General features: G+C 36.8%; 3 protein-coding genes across 3 annotated transcripts; 2 read left to right on the top strand and 1 right to left on the bottom strand.

The window, feature by feature from the left end:
* Positions 1 to 1,738: 1,738 nt before the first annotated feature.
* Positions 1,739 to 4,456, top strand: GCK72_007023 (uncharacterized protein; the record flags this gene model as incomplete). Its single annotated transcript, XM_003109833.2, has 5 exons — positions 1,739 to 1,838; positions 1,936 to 3,825; positions 3,873 to 4,058; positions 4,103 to 4,276; positions 4,320 to 4,456. The coding sequence occupies 5 exons, from the start codon at positions 1,739 to 1,741 to the stop codon at positions 4,454 to 4,456; spliced, it is 2,487 nt and encodes an 828-aa protein (XP_003109881.2).
* A 1,648-nt stretch (positions 4,457 to 6,104) lies between these two features.
* Positions 6,105 to 7,324, top strand: GCK72_007022 (uncharacterized protein; the record flags this gene model as incomplete). Its single annotated transcript, XM_003110020.2, has 6 exons — positions 6,105 to 6,155; positions 6,205 to 6,359; positions 6,595 to 6,668; positions 6,714 to 6,869; positions 6,914 to 7,071; positions 7,118 to 7,324. 6 exons carry the CDS (start codon positions 6,105 to 6,107, stop codon positions 7,322 to 7,324), a joined length of 801 nt encoding a protein of 266 aa, XP_003110068.2.
* A 1,152-nt stretch (positions 7,325 to 8,476) lies between these two features.
* Positions 8,477 to 10,777, bottom strand: GCK72_007021 (uncharacterized protein; the record flags this gene model as incomplete). Its single annotated transcript, XM_003109799.2, has 6 exons — positions 8,477 to 8,588; positions 8,634 to 8,833; positions 8,888 to 9,045; positions 9,598 to 9,824; positions 10,546 to 10,700; positions 10,757 to 10,777. 6 exons carry the CDS (start codon positions 10,775 to 10,777, stop codon positions 8,477 to 8,479), a joined length of 873 nt encoding a protein of 290 aa, XP_003109847.2.
* Positions 10,778 to 15,292: the final 4,515 nt, after the last annotated feature.

Raw genomic sequence — 15,292 nt, 5'->3', positions numbered from 1 at the left:
CTCAAGACTAGGAAAATATGAGGAGCCGATTATGAAATTGTATAAGAGAAGTAGTTGCGCTTTGAGCCTACGGTGGCGCATAGAAAAGAGGTCAAGTTGGGAGAGGCGATCAGAGTAGGATCGATAAGGTGTGTTACAGCGTTGAAGAATTTTCCGCGAAAAGCATCTGAGAGGAGTTTCAAGTTTGAGGGCTAGTTTCGAAGATGGGGGAGGCGAATAAACGACAGAGCTGTATTCAACTAGAGGGAGAACGTAAGTTTTGAACAGGAAGATATAAAATTGGGGAGAGCTGGATTTGAAAGATTTCAGTAGTAGTCTTGAACGGAGTAAGGCGAGAGCAACAGCCCGATTAATGTGTCTAGTGAACTTGCGATTAGGTTCGAATAATAAACCTAAATCCCAAACAGAATCAACGGAAACAATGAGGGAATCTCCAATAGTGTACGGGTGAGAAGAGTTTCGAGGTCTGAGACGAAGAAGGGCAGTCTCGAGTGGGCCAGAGGTAAAGAGTTGTCAGAAGCCCAAGACTCTACCAAGTCTATTCCCATTTGAAGTGCTAGAGGATCAAGAGAGTACAGCTTAATATCGTCAGCGAAAGCTGCGATACGTAGCGATGAAATGTCAACAAGTTTGAGTTTTTACTTTAATTTTTATGTTAGCGTAAAGCTCAAGGTCAGAAGTAAGAAAGTTTTAGTTTTAGAATTATTCTGAGAGCATTATCCACCCAGTCAATCCAAAAAATCCTGGTTTCAGATATTATTTCAGGTCGAAAAGGCAATTGTTCATTTTGATTTCGGAAAAATCTACTAGATTTGTTCATTTCTCAACATTATCCAACGAATGATATCTCAAAACCTGCTCCGGAGATTTGTACACATTTCTGAAATTTTTTAATTTGCTCATTAGTTTTTGAGAAATCGAATTCCGAGTTTCTTTCAATTTTTTGTTATTTTCTCGAAAACTAATGAGCAAATTGAAATACCGTCCTACAGAAATGTGTAAAAATCTCCGGAGCACGATTTGAGCTATCATTCGTTGGATAATGTTGAGAAAAGAACTAATCTAGTAAATTTTTTCGAAATCAAAATGAAAAATTGCCTTATCGACTTGAAAAAGTATCTGAAACCAGGATTTTTTGGATTGAATGGTTGGATAATGCTTTCAGAATAATTCTAAAACTGAAATTTTCTTTCTTCCGACCTTGAGCTTTACGCTAAAAATTAAAGTAATAACGTTTTAGACCTGCTAATTTCTCAAATTTTTCGTTTCATGAGGGTAGATCAAAAATTTCCTTTTTAAGAAATACTTCTTTGAAATAACCCGCTAAAGTGAACCTTTTCAGCAAAAACGACCTTCAATTTTAGCGTAACCCCGCCCCTTTTCAGTTTTGCAACCTGCGCACGGAGTTTTTGCAAGCAGCGGCAGACTTTTATTTATTTTTTAGCTTTATCTGGTTTATTGCTTGAAATGTTGTTTTCGGCCGATTTTCAGCAATTTTCTTCTCTTTTTTCATACAAACTTTCTTCAGAAACACTTGAAAAGAGTTTTATTCGAATGTTTAATTTTTGCGCTCCTCTCTATTGCTTCGTCGACTAATTTTGCTCTTTGTTTTTTTTTCCGCGAATCTCATCACTTTCGCACTTTTCGTGATATTGTTATACTTATTTATCGTTTTGTCTTACAATCATGTCATTTCTTATCCGATTTCTTCTATTTTAATAACGTTTTTACAGGTAAAATGGCCAATGTCTCTCGAGAAACGCCTGAAGTACGGCGGGAACTGAGAAGTCTCCCGGACAATTGGATCGAAACGCTTTTCGGAGAGTTATACAACGGATGTAAGTAGCGATTTCTTATTGAAAAATTTTCTCATAAAATAGAATTTCGACAGAATTACTCATTTTTCGGATTAAAAAACTGAATAATTGTTTTCAGCTCTGCAAGTCACTGACTGTCACAAGAGGTACCAAGGTGCGAATGGCTACATAGAGTCGAAAATTCCATTGAATTTGTGGGAGTTTGGCTCAGGACAGAGAGAACGTCTCAGCGAGAAAAACGATGTCACAGGAGACAATGAAGTATCGGAGAACGTTGAGGGAGATACGAACACCTCCGACAACGAGTGGAATGTTTCCGAAAATGAGCAAGGAATCACAGAAAACGCGTCACTCGATTTGGAGAAAAAGGATTCAGATGATGTGGAATTGGATAGCTTTGAAGTGAAGTCATCCGACGTTGAGGATATAAAATCAATAGATTCACTCGCTGAGTCGGATGAAGAGTGGGAAGCGAGAAAAACGAGTTTTCTCAATGCTGGAGAAGTCAAAAAGAAATCAGATGGTGTTCCGAAAGAGCCAGAAAACGTAATAGAGAACTCGTCAGAAAATTTATCGACAGTTACCGAAGACGTTGAGAAACCTGAAGATTGTCCGAAAGAGGCGTCGGGGTACATTTACGCGAAAATAAGAGACGTTCGGGAGGAGTCCCAAATCGTCGAGGAAACGCCAAACGATGGCGAGAAAGATCCAGAAAACGTGAAAGATGAGACAGAACATGTTAACAACGAGACAAAAGAAGACATTTTCCTGGAGGCCGAAGGCATCCAGACAAAGTTGGAAGACCCTGAACTGGAATCCGAAAAAAACGAGAAGAGAGCTGGGGACGTTACGAAAGTGGCGAATTCAGACGATTCGTTGACAGAGGAAGTGGAGTCGGACACACTCGACAATACAGAAAACGTCACGGTGATCGCTACAGAAGAGTCAGATGACGTTGTCGAGAAACCAGTAGATAAAAAGGAGATACCCAATGATTCGCAAAAGAAAACGACTGTGTTGGATCAAGAAGACGCTAAGCGAGAAGTAATCGATAACGTCGAGGAAGATTTGTACGACGAAGAGTCAGAAAGAATACGACGACGAAGTATCCGGTTAGAGAAAGAGACAATCGTAGAAGTTTCTGGAGTCTTTCAATCTCCAGAAAAACGTTCAGAGGATAAAGCTAAAAGTGAGACTTCGTTTGAAGAAGATACTGAAATTGAGACATCAAATGAAATCGTGATATATCAATATTTATTTCATATTTTGAACCTCCGGAAAATTGTTAAACACGAAATTCAATTTTTCAAATCGCAAAGTCTCGTTCTTCAATGTCAACAAGCATCCGAAAACGCGCAAATCAAGCAATGCAAGTATCCGGATTACGAAATGCTCAGAAAGTCTGCTTTCATCACGCCGAAAGTTGAATTCAATGAAGGAATTCCGGAGATAATCAAACAGAAGTTTATGAGTCTTCTTATCAGAATTTCACAACTTAAGTCGCAATTTTTGATCATTCAATCTCAAAATGCATCGAAAATGGCTCGTTTGTTCCTCGTAAATCAACAGAATCGAGTGGATTTGGAGATGACTGAGACTAATGGTGACATTTTGGAGGCATTTCAAGAAGTTCACGGATACCCGACAAGTATTCAGGAACTTCTGGGCGATCTCGAAGAAAATATTGCTCAGAATAAACTGCATTCTATAATTTTATCGAATCAATGGGCATCGAGAAGCACTACGAATGATTTCGAAGAACCAGTTGTTAGGAATACTGAAATTACGATTCTCCGTGCTGAAAATCTGCTGAAATCGCTTGGATTCGGAGAGTTCACACCAGAAATAATACTACTTCAAGTGATAAACTTCTTGGAACAAGTCGATCGTTACAAGGCTCAAAACCTTGTGATTCAATGCCAGAATGCTTCGAAATTTGCCCGTCTCTCGGTTATACAAGACGAATATCTCGGATTATTTACATTCTCATCGGTCCCTGAATTTGAAAGTGAGAAGTTGTCAAAAATTGCTAAATTTCAACATACATATTTTCAGATCGACAAGTTTCAAATCAATCGGAAGCCATCGATGCCCATCAATTGAAAGATATAGTATTTCCAGAGGAATATATAGCTGAATCACCGAATCCTGATGACTCATGGCTTCAATTCTTCAATATTCCGTCACCACTCGATCTCTCAACACTTCATGTTGACGAGTCGTTGTTAGTCAATTCGCTTGGTATTTCGAATCTTAAATTTTCAAGCAAAACAAATCAATTTCAGACGTGTCCGTGTCATCAATACTCTCCGAAATGCCCGACGTCAATTTGAGCGAAAAACTTATCGGACAGGATCTTGTAAGGCCTTCTGGACGTCGTCGCGTGTTGAGAATTTGTCAAAATCTCAATGCGTTGGTTAATTGCACAGAGGACTATTTTTCATTCAATGAATATGACGGTATCTCTAATAGTATATACATTCCTTTACAATAATTTTCCAGGCCCTCAAGTGCTCTCCTTGCATCTTCCGTCCACTTCACGAAACGAACAACCGGAGAGACTGATTCGGTACTCGAATCCACGTCATCGCTACAGAGAGACACCCACAGTGATCGAAGAAGAAGAAGAAAATCTGTGAATGGGAACAACATCTAAATTATTTTCTTGTGAAAGTTGAACAGATTGTATAGTTCATATTTATAGTGTATATATGTAGTCATATTATTGTATTTTTTCATGTATTTTTCTTGCATAGATTGATAGCAGTAAATAGATTTTATTATGAGATTTATAAGAAAGTCACAAAATCACATTTCACGTGTGAGACTTAAAAATATATCTCGTGCATACACTTTTCCAATGTTTTGTAGGCTTGGACACGTTTCGCATTATCAGAATAGCACTCTAGTTCGAAACGCTCGACTTCCACTCTTCGTGGTTTCAATACAATCTCCAAGTCATTCATAGCAACATCCAGAGCATTCGTGTTTTCTAATATTTTGGGCCCATACTCCCAGTGGGCATTAACTCAAAGGGATCACTAAATCTTGAATCTTGAGGAAACTGCTATAAAAGTTGAACACTAGCCTAGTTTTCAATAATTGGATGGCCAGATAAACTTGATTTGGCGTGCCCTGAGAAATTTGGCGGAAACTCATTGACTACATAGACTTATCGGCTCCACATTCTCAATGACTACACTTTTCTCATTGACTACAAAATTCGAGTATTCAGCTTTGAGCATTTGCCACAGCCTCACTGATTGTCTCACAATTAGAGTGCCGTATCGTGAGACGATACCAGTTGATTCCAGCATATTCTCGCAATCGTCTCGCTTTGCAGAAGAGTGGCTCGACTGACGATTTCCTCTTCCTTATATGCACAGCAAATGTAGGGTAGATTGTTATCAGCAGGTCACCAGGTCAAGGTCAGTGGCACGTCAGAATAGTGATGGTATCAGTTTGATAGTTCACGGGTCACATTGAATGTTGTAGTCGGAGTTCATTTCTCAGATATTGGTAAATCTGGTAAACGCCAGGGTGGCGTGAGTAAGAGTTTCTCAGTCGGGAAGGTAGATCATTCTCCTTCCGCGACAAAACTGCATGATTTAAAAACATTATTGCAATATATATAGTATCTAATCACATCAATTAACTATCAGAATTACTGCGAATCAAACTAAATAACTCACACTTTAATTCATTTCTTTCCGAGTTGGATTCAAAATATAAAACGTCCGATGTGCTCTAATTGACTCCCCTTTGTTTCCTTATTTTGATGACAGCTGAACATTCTGCAGGTGAAGATGAAATGAACAAATAGTCATAATAAATTGTTTTCCATTCTTTGAGCTTCGTTGCTCACTTCATTGTTTTATCTTGTTTTATGAAATCCTTATTTCTCTATTCAACGAAGATTTTTCATATCTGTGTAAGAGAACAATTCAGGAAATGAAGTTAGAGAATTTAGATACACTGGATATAATTTTCTTCTGATTAGTTGCAAGAACTAGGATAAAAATTAAAAATAGGGCAAGAGACTTGATTCAGTTATTTAATTTTTAAGTTTTTTAAAACTTAAAAATTTAAAAACTTTCAATAGAGATAAAATGAATTGTTGTCTTACAACAAACTTTCAATTCATTGACTCTTTTTATTTTCCCGTATTAGTCATGTGTCATTTTGTCTGATTTCCAGATTCTCCTGATTAAATGATTAATGCAATTATTAAGTTTTTTCCTGATTTTTAGACTCGCTCATCTTAAAGAACAACTGATCTTCAGCAACATGGAGTTCAATGAGATAGTAACAAGAGTTCTTGGATCGCATATGATACTGGTAAGGGAGATACATCGCTATTGTTTATACAAATAGAAAGAACTTTCAGACAGCTTCTATCGGTCTATGTATAAATGTGTTCATGTTTCATCACTTCTGGAAACTTGAAAAGACTAGTTTCTATATGCTATGTATCTCAAAAACAGTTTCAAATTGCATGACTCTTCTGATTTATTTGCTTTATGTTGGTCCAGTTAATGCTTTGTAAGTTTTCGTCTGTGATCTTTGAATTATGATAACCTTGACACCTGTTAATTTATCACGGCCACCTGATAATTGAGATTAGGTGGATGAAGTGTTTTAATTAGTCATAAGATACCAACATATGATCAAATAAGATCAAACAGGTGAAAGGTTGTTTTTCGTATAACAGCTAATATCTGCAAAAGTTTCATGAAACTTGTTTGAAAACTACAATTTGGAATTGAGTAGTTTTCAGTTACAACCCAATTGGTACATTGGAGCTCAACGCCTACCTCAACCAGGCTCTTGGATATGGTTTAATTCTACAAGGTAAACTTTTTGGTCAAGAATAGCGATATTCACGAAAACATACAGGCCCAATAACTCAATGCCTGATCACTATCAACCGACTCCTTGTGGTATGGATTTTCGAACTTTATGTTCCTCAGTACAGCGGCACAATAACCATATTTGCAATATCCCTTTCATGGGTGTTCACCATTTGGTTTTCCACGTTGTTTGGACTGCCAGGTGCTCTCTCCACCATCAATTTCATGAGGCCACACATTTTACAGATAACTGTCGCGTCCCATTTGCCTTCCCTCACGTAGGCTACACGCAAACGAACTGCAACAATCAAGTCACATGGTATATGCTCTATGGAATACTTGGGCTAGCTGCGTTTACAAATTTTATGAATATTTTGATAGCTGCTAAGCTGTTCTGTCGATCTGTAAGTTTCATTGCATTCATCCAAATCTAAACGTCTAAGTTTGTAGAGATCCCAAAAAAGACTATCCTCCGAAGCGAACCAAAGTCGTCGGAAGTTATCCATTCGTTTCTATTTTCAATCATGTTCCCAAGATTGGATTTCTGTTCTTGACTTTGCTAACAACATTGCATCTTTTACTTATTGCTTAAGCCAAGTTTGTGTTACCTCAGTCACAATGGGCTTTGACGTCTTTGTGTATGGAGCTGATGGGTAAGTCGTGAAGTGCGTCGAAGGTGCAATAGATTTTTTATTCCAGATTTGTAATGTATATGTTCAACAGGAAAATTAATACGAAGAAAATAGAAATCAAAAGTTCCAAATCATCGGCATTCATGAAACAAAACATGACTATAATAACACCGATCTCTTCTTGAATGTAATCTATTTTTCTTGAATTGTTAAGCTTTCTGAAATTCAGTTCAATTTCCTTTGTTGTCATTTTTGTTTCATGAAAGTTTTGTCAACTGATGAATCATTTTGAGAATATCGGGGTATATTTTATCAGCTGGCATCGAAAAGATGTTTTTGACATCCACCCAAGGAAAAATTCAGAAAATGAACTAAGAAAAATAAATAAAAATCTAAAGAAACCCTGAGATGTTGCTCTTATCTGAAGTTTTTCAATAATTTCTTTTCATGAATAAAGTTACAGAGTCTCAAAGTGACCCGACCAAAACAATCTGAAAAAAATGAAAAATGTTTGCCATTAGCTGGAAACGAGTTTGTTGCCACTAAAACATATAGTGTTGTTCTAGTCTCGGTAAGGCCCATCTTTGGTGAAAACATCGTTGAGAATTTCGCGTTTCACTCAGGGTCATTCCCTTGTAAGAAAAAATAAAGAAATCTAAAGAAACCCTGAGATGTTCTTGCTTTTATCTGAAGTTTTTCAATGATTTCTTTTCATCGTAATAAGAAAGAAAAGTTGTAAGTGTATTTATACAGAATAAAGCTAATGATGATTTCGATTATTGAAATATGTTGTGTTTCATCCAGGCCAAAAAGTTAATGACAACTTAATTTTTGAGTTGTTTCGGATCCATTCATTTGCATATTTCACACTTTGTTTTCCTTGAAATTCAAAAAACTCTTATTTTTGCTAATTAGAAAAACGTATTAAACAACTTGGCTTGATCAGTTTATTGTTCCAATCATTCTGTGTTATGTTGTCTTCTATGTGTATCGATGTGATGGTTTATGAAATTGATGAGATAGTTAGTGGGTTGAAGGCTTACAAATCATGAAAATGTCAAGTTCATTATTTATCTATTCAATCGAAAGCTCGTCTTTAAAACTATAGATTTTTCTAAACATCAGTGTTGCCGACATAATTAAAAGGAATGCTAATTAATAAATAGTAATTAAATCTCTAGAATCTTCCCATCGATCCGGTATTCTGAGTAGTTGTATCCTTCTTTTTCACAGATAAAATCACAGATTGTTTCTTCTCTCCGCCATGATTGAAAAACATCATCACGCATCTGAAATTCCGAAATTCAGTTCTTCACTCCCTGCTAGAAACCTACCCGTCCAACACCGGAGTCATCAAATTCGAGAAAATATCCAAAAAGAATCTAAACAATATCCCATCATAGATCAAATCGATATACGTGCTGTTGACGCTATCTATTCCGAATAACCAGTCTTGAATACAGTTCTGAATGAACAATTTCCTAGATTTCGCCTGCCTCCTTCGGACTGATTCGGAATCCAAGTGCTTCTTATTCTGAATCTTTGACAGGATACGGTATAATCTGGATTCAAATAAGTAAATACTTACCATAGACATTGCTAGCTTTATGACTACAATTAGATTACAAAGGTTGGACAGGATAGCACAAAGAATTACGAATCCCATGACAGCTTCCCCAATGTCATCGTCACATCCACCACTCCACCAATTCAGAAGTTCTGGATTGTAGATGACGTTGCAACTGTCTGGAAGTAGGACTGGTTTACAGAAATCTTGTGGCCAATATATGTACAGTACCGGTCAATAGTTTGCGGACTTTGACCGTTTCAGTTTAAATTTTCCAGCTTTGAGAGTGTGTCATGGTAATTCTGATTGTCACACTCAGTAGGTTTTCAATGAACCATACAGAACAAAGGTAGAGCTTCATTTTTGTAGTTGACGACTTTTTTGTACGGCCATGCCCTAGCGAGTTACATAACGACAAAGTTATTTCTAATTCGAATCGTCCCATTTCAGTGCAAAAAAGAGTGATTTTTTAGCTGTCTCCTTAAAATCACCATAAATTTCAAACAAAATAGTTGTACAATACAAAAATGGAGCTCTACTTTTGATCTCCATGATTCATCAAAAACCTACTAGGTGTGACAATCAGAACTACCGTAACACACTCTCAAAGTTAAGCAATTTTACCTGAGAAATCTAAAGTTTACAACCTTTTGGACGGTATTGTAGTACTGTAAATGAGGACTATTGACGGGTACTGTAATTTGATCCCTCTTCGTAAAACCACAACTTACCTCGAAGCCCCATTGCTGTAATCAGCACTGCCATAATCCAAAAAACCACTAATATGGCTACAGTAATCTTCTGATTATTCTGTGTTATTGACTTCTTCACAAACAACATAACCATTAATCGGTTGACAGAAATCATGAGTTGAGTCACCGGGCCTAATAAATATATTCCATAGCTGACCATTTGATTGACCAACATGTTGAAGAAGGTGGGTCCGGTGAAGTTGTCTCTGGAATCAGAAGAGACATCAGGGTAAAAAGACACAAGGATAGGCAGACAGATATCATCCGGACACTTGGACAAACCTATACAGTACCGTGCGGTAAGATATATAGTTTGGCCTTTTTCAGTTGAATCTGCCCAAGTTTGAAAGTGCGTCATAAAAAAACTAATGGTAAAACACAAAATAACTTTTTAGGGGATCAAACAGACTAAGAATAGAACTCCATTTTTGTAGTTGACAACTTTTTTTTTGTGGACACTCCGTAGCAAATTATTGTCGCAACAAAAAAGTTCCGACATTTTTTCCTCATCGGTGTTTGCGGACTTAGTGGAAAATTTGATAATTTTCCACTAGGTCCGCAAACACCGATGAGGAAAAAATGTCGGAACTTTTTTATTTCGATAATACATATCGGCAAAGTAATTTCTCCCTCAAACCGCCCCATTTCAGTGCTAAAATAGGGATTTTTGAGCTGTCCCCTTAAAATGATCATAACTCCCTAGGGAGTACCCGTACCAAAAAGTGGTCAACTTCAAAAATTCTGTGCTATTTTTGCTCTGTTCAACCCATACAAAATAAAATTTGTCGGACAATCAGGTGACATCGAAATACACCGTCAAAGTTGGTCATTTTCCACTGTAAACAGCCAAAGCTGATAATCTTATGAGCGGTACTGTATTCAAGAAATCTGAACATTTGGATACACCGACAGACATAGACAACTCACATTATAGTTATCGGAGCATTATGTAGAAGATAGCCAAGGATGATAATCATATTCGATAGTGTTTTTGAAGAGCACATTATATAAAAACTTGTCATTTTCTGCTTGAAAAATGTTTGAAGAACTCGTAAATTCACAGCGATTCCGATGATTGAGACCTAGAAGAGAACTTTTTGAATTTCAAATAAAAACTTCGTGATGACTTCGAACTCACTAAAAACATGAGCCATCCCATGATTCTAACGTTAAGTGGATCCGCAATTTCTCTTTGTAAAACTTTTCCATTTTGTAGCAAGCCAAAGGTGTAGTTGGACAAAACCATTCCGGATCAAAATATTTTTTTATTCGAAGAAAAAAATTGGAGATGTGGGAAAAAAAGACAAATGCAGAGAGAGGGGGGACAAGAATTCTGATAAGAATTGCTTTCTTTTCTGTTTTTTTCTTTGGTTGTTTTTTTGAGAATGTAGCATGGAGGTAAACGGAATTTAATTTAGGCAGAATTCAAGTTGCTTTGAGGAACTGGGGGATTATTAAAATGCAATTTCAGAATGAGAACGAGGAGAAGTGATCAATGGAGTTGGCACGGATTGAAGCAGAGAACCGGGATGAGGAATGAGAGGAAAACACAGGGAAATGAGAAAGAATTGGATGAGGCAATCAGTAAAGTGAAAATGAGATGATTAGACAATAATCAATGAAGAAAGAAGAAGAAAGGCGGCTTATTTTTGACTTGGAACAGCTTGGGCTGGATTCGGAGTTGGAGCAATAATTGGGTCAATTGCGTTCAGTGCTGAAAATTGAAATCAGAAGTTAGAACTCACAAGGAAAGGCCATGGAGTGAGTTTGGAGTTATGGGTCGTGATTTACACCATTGGAAAAGTTGCGGCCTCTGACAAGTAACGGGCGGTCAAGGTACAACCACTTGTTGATTCAATTCCGGCCTGCCACCAATTTTTTGGAGAATTCCGACCGTTTCTCCAGTATGCATGGAAGAAGTCTGGATACAGAAGTGTCAGACAGGTTAGATGATCAACAGTAATAATGGGTGAGAGCTGTCATATACCAAATGGTATTTCAATACAGCTAACAAGGGAAGTCCTCGAAGTGTCCTATTTCAAATGACTCAAAAATTTAGGCCCCTGGTACTTTCAAGTCCGTAGGTTTCGAATCTGAAATAAAATTCTGATAAATCCTTCTGTGAGCGGATTTATGAACTGTCAAACTTTTTCTATGGCTAAGCTTTTTTTGCGTGACATGCGGTCTGTCAGAGTGTCTACACAAATCTATCTCCCAGGTTTCTAACCAGTTTTCCAATTTGCTGACTGTCATTCTTAATCATAGAAAAAGTTTGACGGTCCCCGAAGGATTTAGCGAAATTTTATTTCAGATTCGAAATCTACGGCCTCGAAAGTATCAGGGGCCAACTTCTTTAGTCGTTTGAAAGAGGAAACTTTGAGGACTTGCCTTGTCTGTTTCCAAAGTTGAGTAGTTTCGAAATGACAACAGATGTTCGGGTGTTTATAGGTACCCTATTTGGTTTTTATTATTTCTTCTCTACCCATTCCATATAAAATATCTATCACGGCGTCCCATTTTTTCACAATAGCAGTATTTTTCTAATATTCAATCCAGGAATCTTCTATTCTGTCTGTTTTAAGTTTCATTGATTCTTCTTGATCAGATCGGAGGTCACTTCTTCTTCAAAGACATTTCTCGCACCAGATTAAATATTATAGCGTTCCCTCAAAAGGTAAAACAAACATGGTATAGTGACACCACTGGATTCTCTTTTGTCGGCTGTACTTAAAAATAGGAAAAACTGTTAAATCTCCGACGTCCCGCTGCGCATACTGTCGTCTCGATTGACAATGGATTACTGTATATAAGACGGTTGAAATTTCAAAAGTTCAGATAATTGAAGAAAAATTTCAAAAATTCAAGCATTTTTGGACCATTCCATTAATACTGTTTTCTTTTCTTTCTCGTGTTTATGCCGCTAGAAAACAGAATATAAAGCAGATTTATTCCAAATCCAACAACTTCCTTTTTATCTTAACAAACCACATATTTAAGTGAAAAAGATGGAGCAGATTTATTAAAATATAAAAATTGGACAGAAAACTTAAATATGGACGGGGGCAGATTTTCCAAGTTACAAATTCTGGACCAACATTGAAGATCTGAAAAAAAGAAAAATTTTCACGTGAAGTTTATTTCGGAGCAGATTTTTCAATTTGAAAAATTTGGACAGAAAAATTAAATTTTGTTATTTTTGCCGTGAGTTCCAACTCATCCGTTTTTCGTGGTTTTAGGGCAGAAATTGAAAAGTGAAAATTCTGGATCGGGCGGTATGTTAAGAAGGTGAAAAATGAGAATTCTGAAATATAAAATATCTCATTCAACACCGAGCTGCAAATATTATTAATGTTTCGTAAAACGAGGAAAAATAAAATTCTGAATACGCTGAAACCAACTTAAACAATTGAAACCGAATAAATATAACAGAATTTTTTACATTTGTTACGTTTGAGTATTGTTCGGTTTCAAATCATCAACACAGCCGATGCGAAGTGAGCAAATTTGGAACCAAAAAGAAAAACTAACGAAATTTCGAAGTTCCACGTGTGCGAAAATTTTGTTTTTGACACGCTAACTTCTGATTGTAGACGTAGATTTTTTTAAAATTAAACATCAAAACAACCAGAATTTTTTTCACTTTGCACCGGCTATATTCGAAATTAGAAATTGAAGCGCTCTAATTGGTAATTTTCGGAAAATTTTGTTGGTAGTGTTTAGGTTGGTTTCAGCGTATTCAGAATTTTATTTTTCCTCGTTTTACGAAAAATTAATAATATTTGCAGCTCGGTGTTGAATGAGATATTTTATATTTCAGAATTCTCATTTTTCACCTTCTTAGCATACCGCCCGATCCAGAATTTTCACTTTTCAATTTCTGCCCTAAAACCACGAAAAACGGATGAGTTGGAACTCACGGCAAAAATAACAAAATTTAATTTTTCTGTCCAAATTTTTCAAATTGAAAAATCTGCTCCAAAATAAACTTCACGTGAAAATTTTTCTTTTTTTTCAGATCTTCAATGTTGGTCCAGAATTTGTAACTTGGAAAATCTGCCCCGTCCATATTTATGTTTTCTGTCCAATTTTTATATTTTAATAAATCTGCTCCATCTTTTTTTAGTCTGACTCCATTTATTATCATGATTCTTGAAAAGTTGGCATAAATCTGCTCTAATTTGGAAATTGTAGCAGTAATTAATGATTTTTTACGAATCAAATAGATTTTCTGAATTTTCCAATTCCAGAACCATAATTTAAACCTATTTTGAAAATTTAAAAGTATCACTGCTTAAAAAAACAGATTTTTCTTAGTTTCACACTTTCAAGTAGTAAAATCGAAACTTTTGAAATATCAAGCGTCTTATATGCTGTCTTTTTGGACGGTTTGGACCCGATTTTCTGAAAACAGTTGTTTCCGATGGAAATGATAACACCTAACGAGAGTTCCATGTTTCTGATAACTTTATCCAATTCGGTTAGAGATAACTGCAAATCATAATACTCCAGTTATTACAATATTACCATTTCTTCCCAAAACCCATACCGAAGACAACCAAAGTGTCTCATTGAAGCGAGAGGGCAGTCATCTGATTTACAACTGTTTGTCTACACAAAAACATGAAAGACATTCAGAAGGTGAGATATTTAGACAGTCGACGGAAAATTTTTGAGTCGTTTGAAAGAGGAAACTTCGAGGACTTCCCTTGTAAAATCACTCCAACACTACTGTCTATTTCCAGAGTTGAGCAGTTTCGAAATGGCAATAGATGTTCGGGTGTTTATAGACAACCCATTTGGTTTTTACTCTTTCTTCTGTGTATATCCATCCCATAAAAATATCCTTCACGTCGTCTCATTTCCTTATAATTGCAAAAATTGTCCGATCTTTAACCTTGTTAGAAAACGAAATACATGTTGGAATCTTCTATTGTGTCTGTTTTAAGTCTCAATGATTCCTCCTTGATCCGGACGAAGGTCTCATCTTCTTCAAAGAAATTTCTCTCACCAGATCATATATTATAGCGTTACCCTCAAAAGACAAAACAAATAGTCTTAAACGAAAGTAGATAGGTAGGTGAAATTTACCACCATGTCGTCAAATTTACCATGAGATTTTGTGACTGATGGCATTAGCGTATGACTCAAGATTGAAGACTGACCAGAGCTTGAGCAAAAAGAGCTCAAAAATGTGTCGAAGATGCTCCAGGGGACCTAAACTATAGGGTCATATGGGTAAATTAACCGCATTTGAACCACACTCCTAATGGTGATAATTTTACCACGAGATATTATGTTGTGAGTTGACCAGTCACATACAATCAAATACTAGACTCAGTTCTCACACGCTCACTGGCTCAGAATAGGAGCTCAAAAAGACGTCGAAGGTGCGCCAGCTGGCTCTAGCTATTGGGTCATATGGTTAAATTCACACCGCCCAGCCTATCCTCAGATGTAGTTAATTTCACCATGGGGTTCTCTTCTGTGAGATCTGGGGCCAGATTCAAGGTTGCTTAGATAGACGAAACCACCCACTATCATTAAACTTTGATCCGTGACCCGTAGACCTGACTTTCCGTCATGTGAACATCAAGTGTGGGTAATGTGAGGCCCACAGAGTCCATGTTTTTGGGAGGTTCTCGTGCGTTCTAAGCACATAGGACAGATCTCCAAA

The sequence above is a fragment of the Caenorhabditis remanei genome, chromosome II (genome assembly GCF_010183535.1).
Source record: "Caenorhabditis remanei strain PX506 chromosome II, whole genome shotgun sequence".
NCBI lineage: Eukaryota > Metazoa > Nematoda > Chromadorea > Rhabditida > Rhabditidae > Caenorhabditis > Caenorhabditis remanei.
Note: the sequence above shows the minus strand (reverse complement) of the source record. Positions and strands in the feature narration are given on the sequence as shown.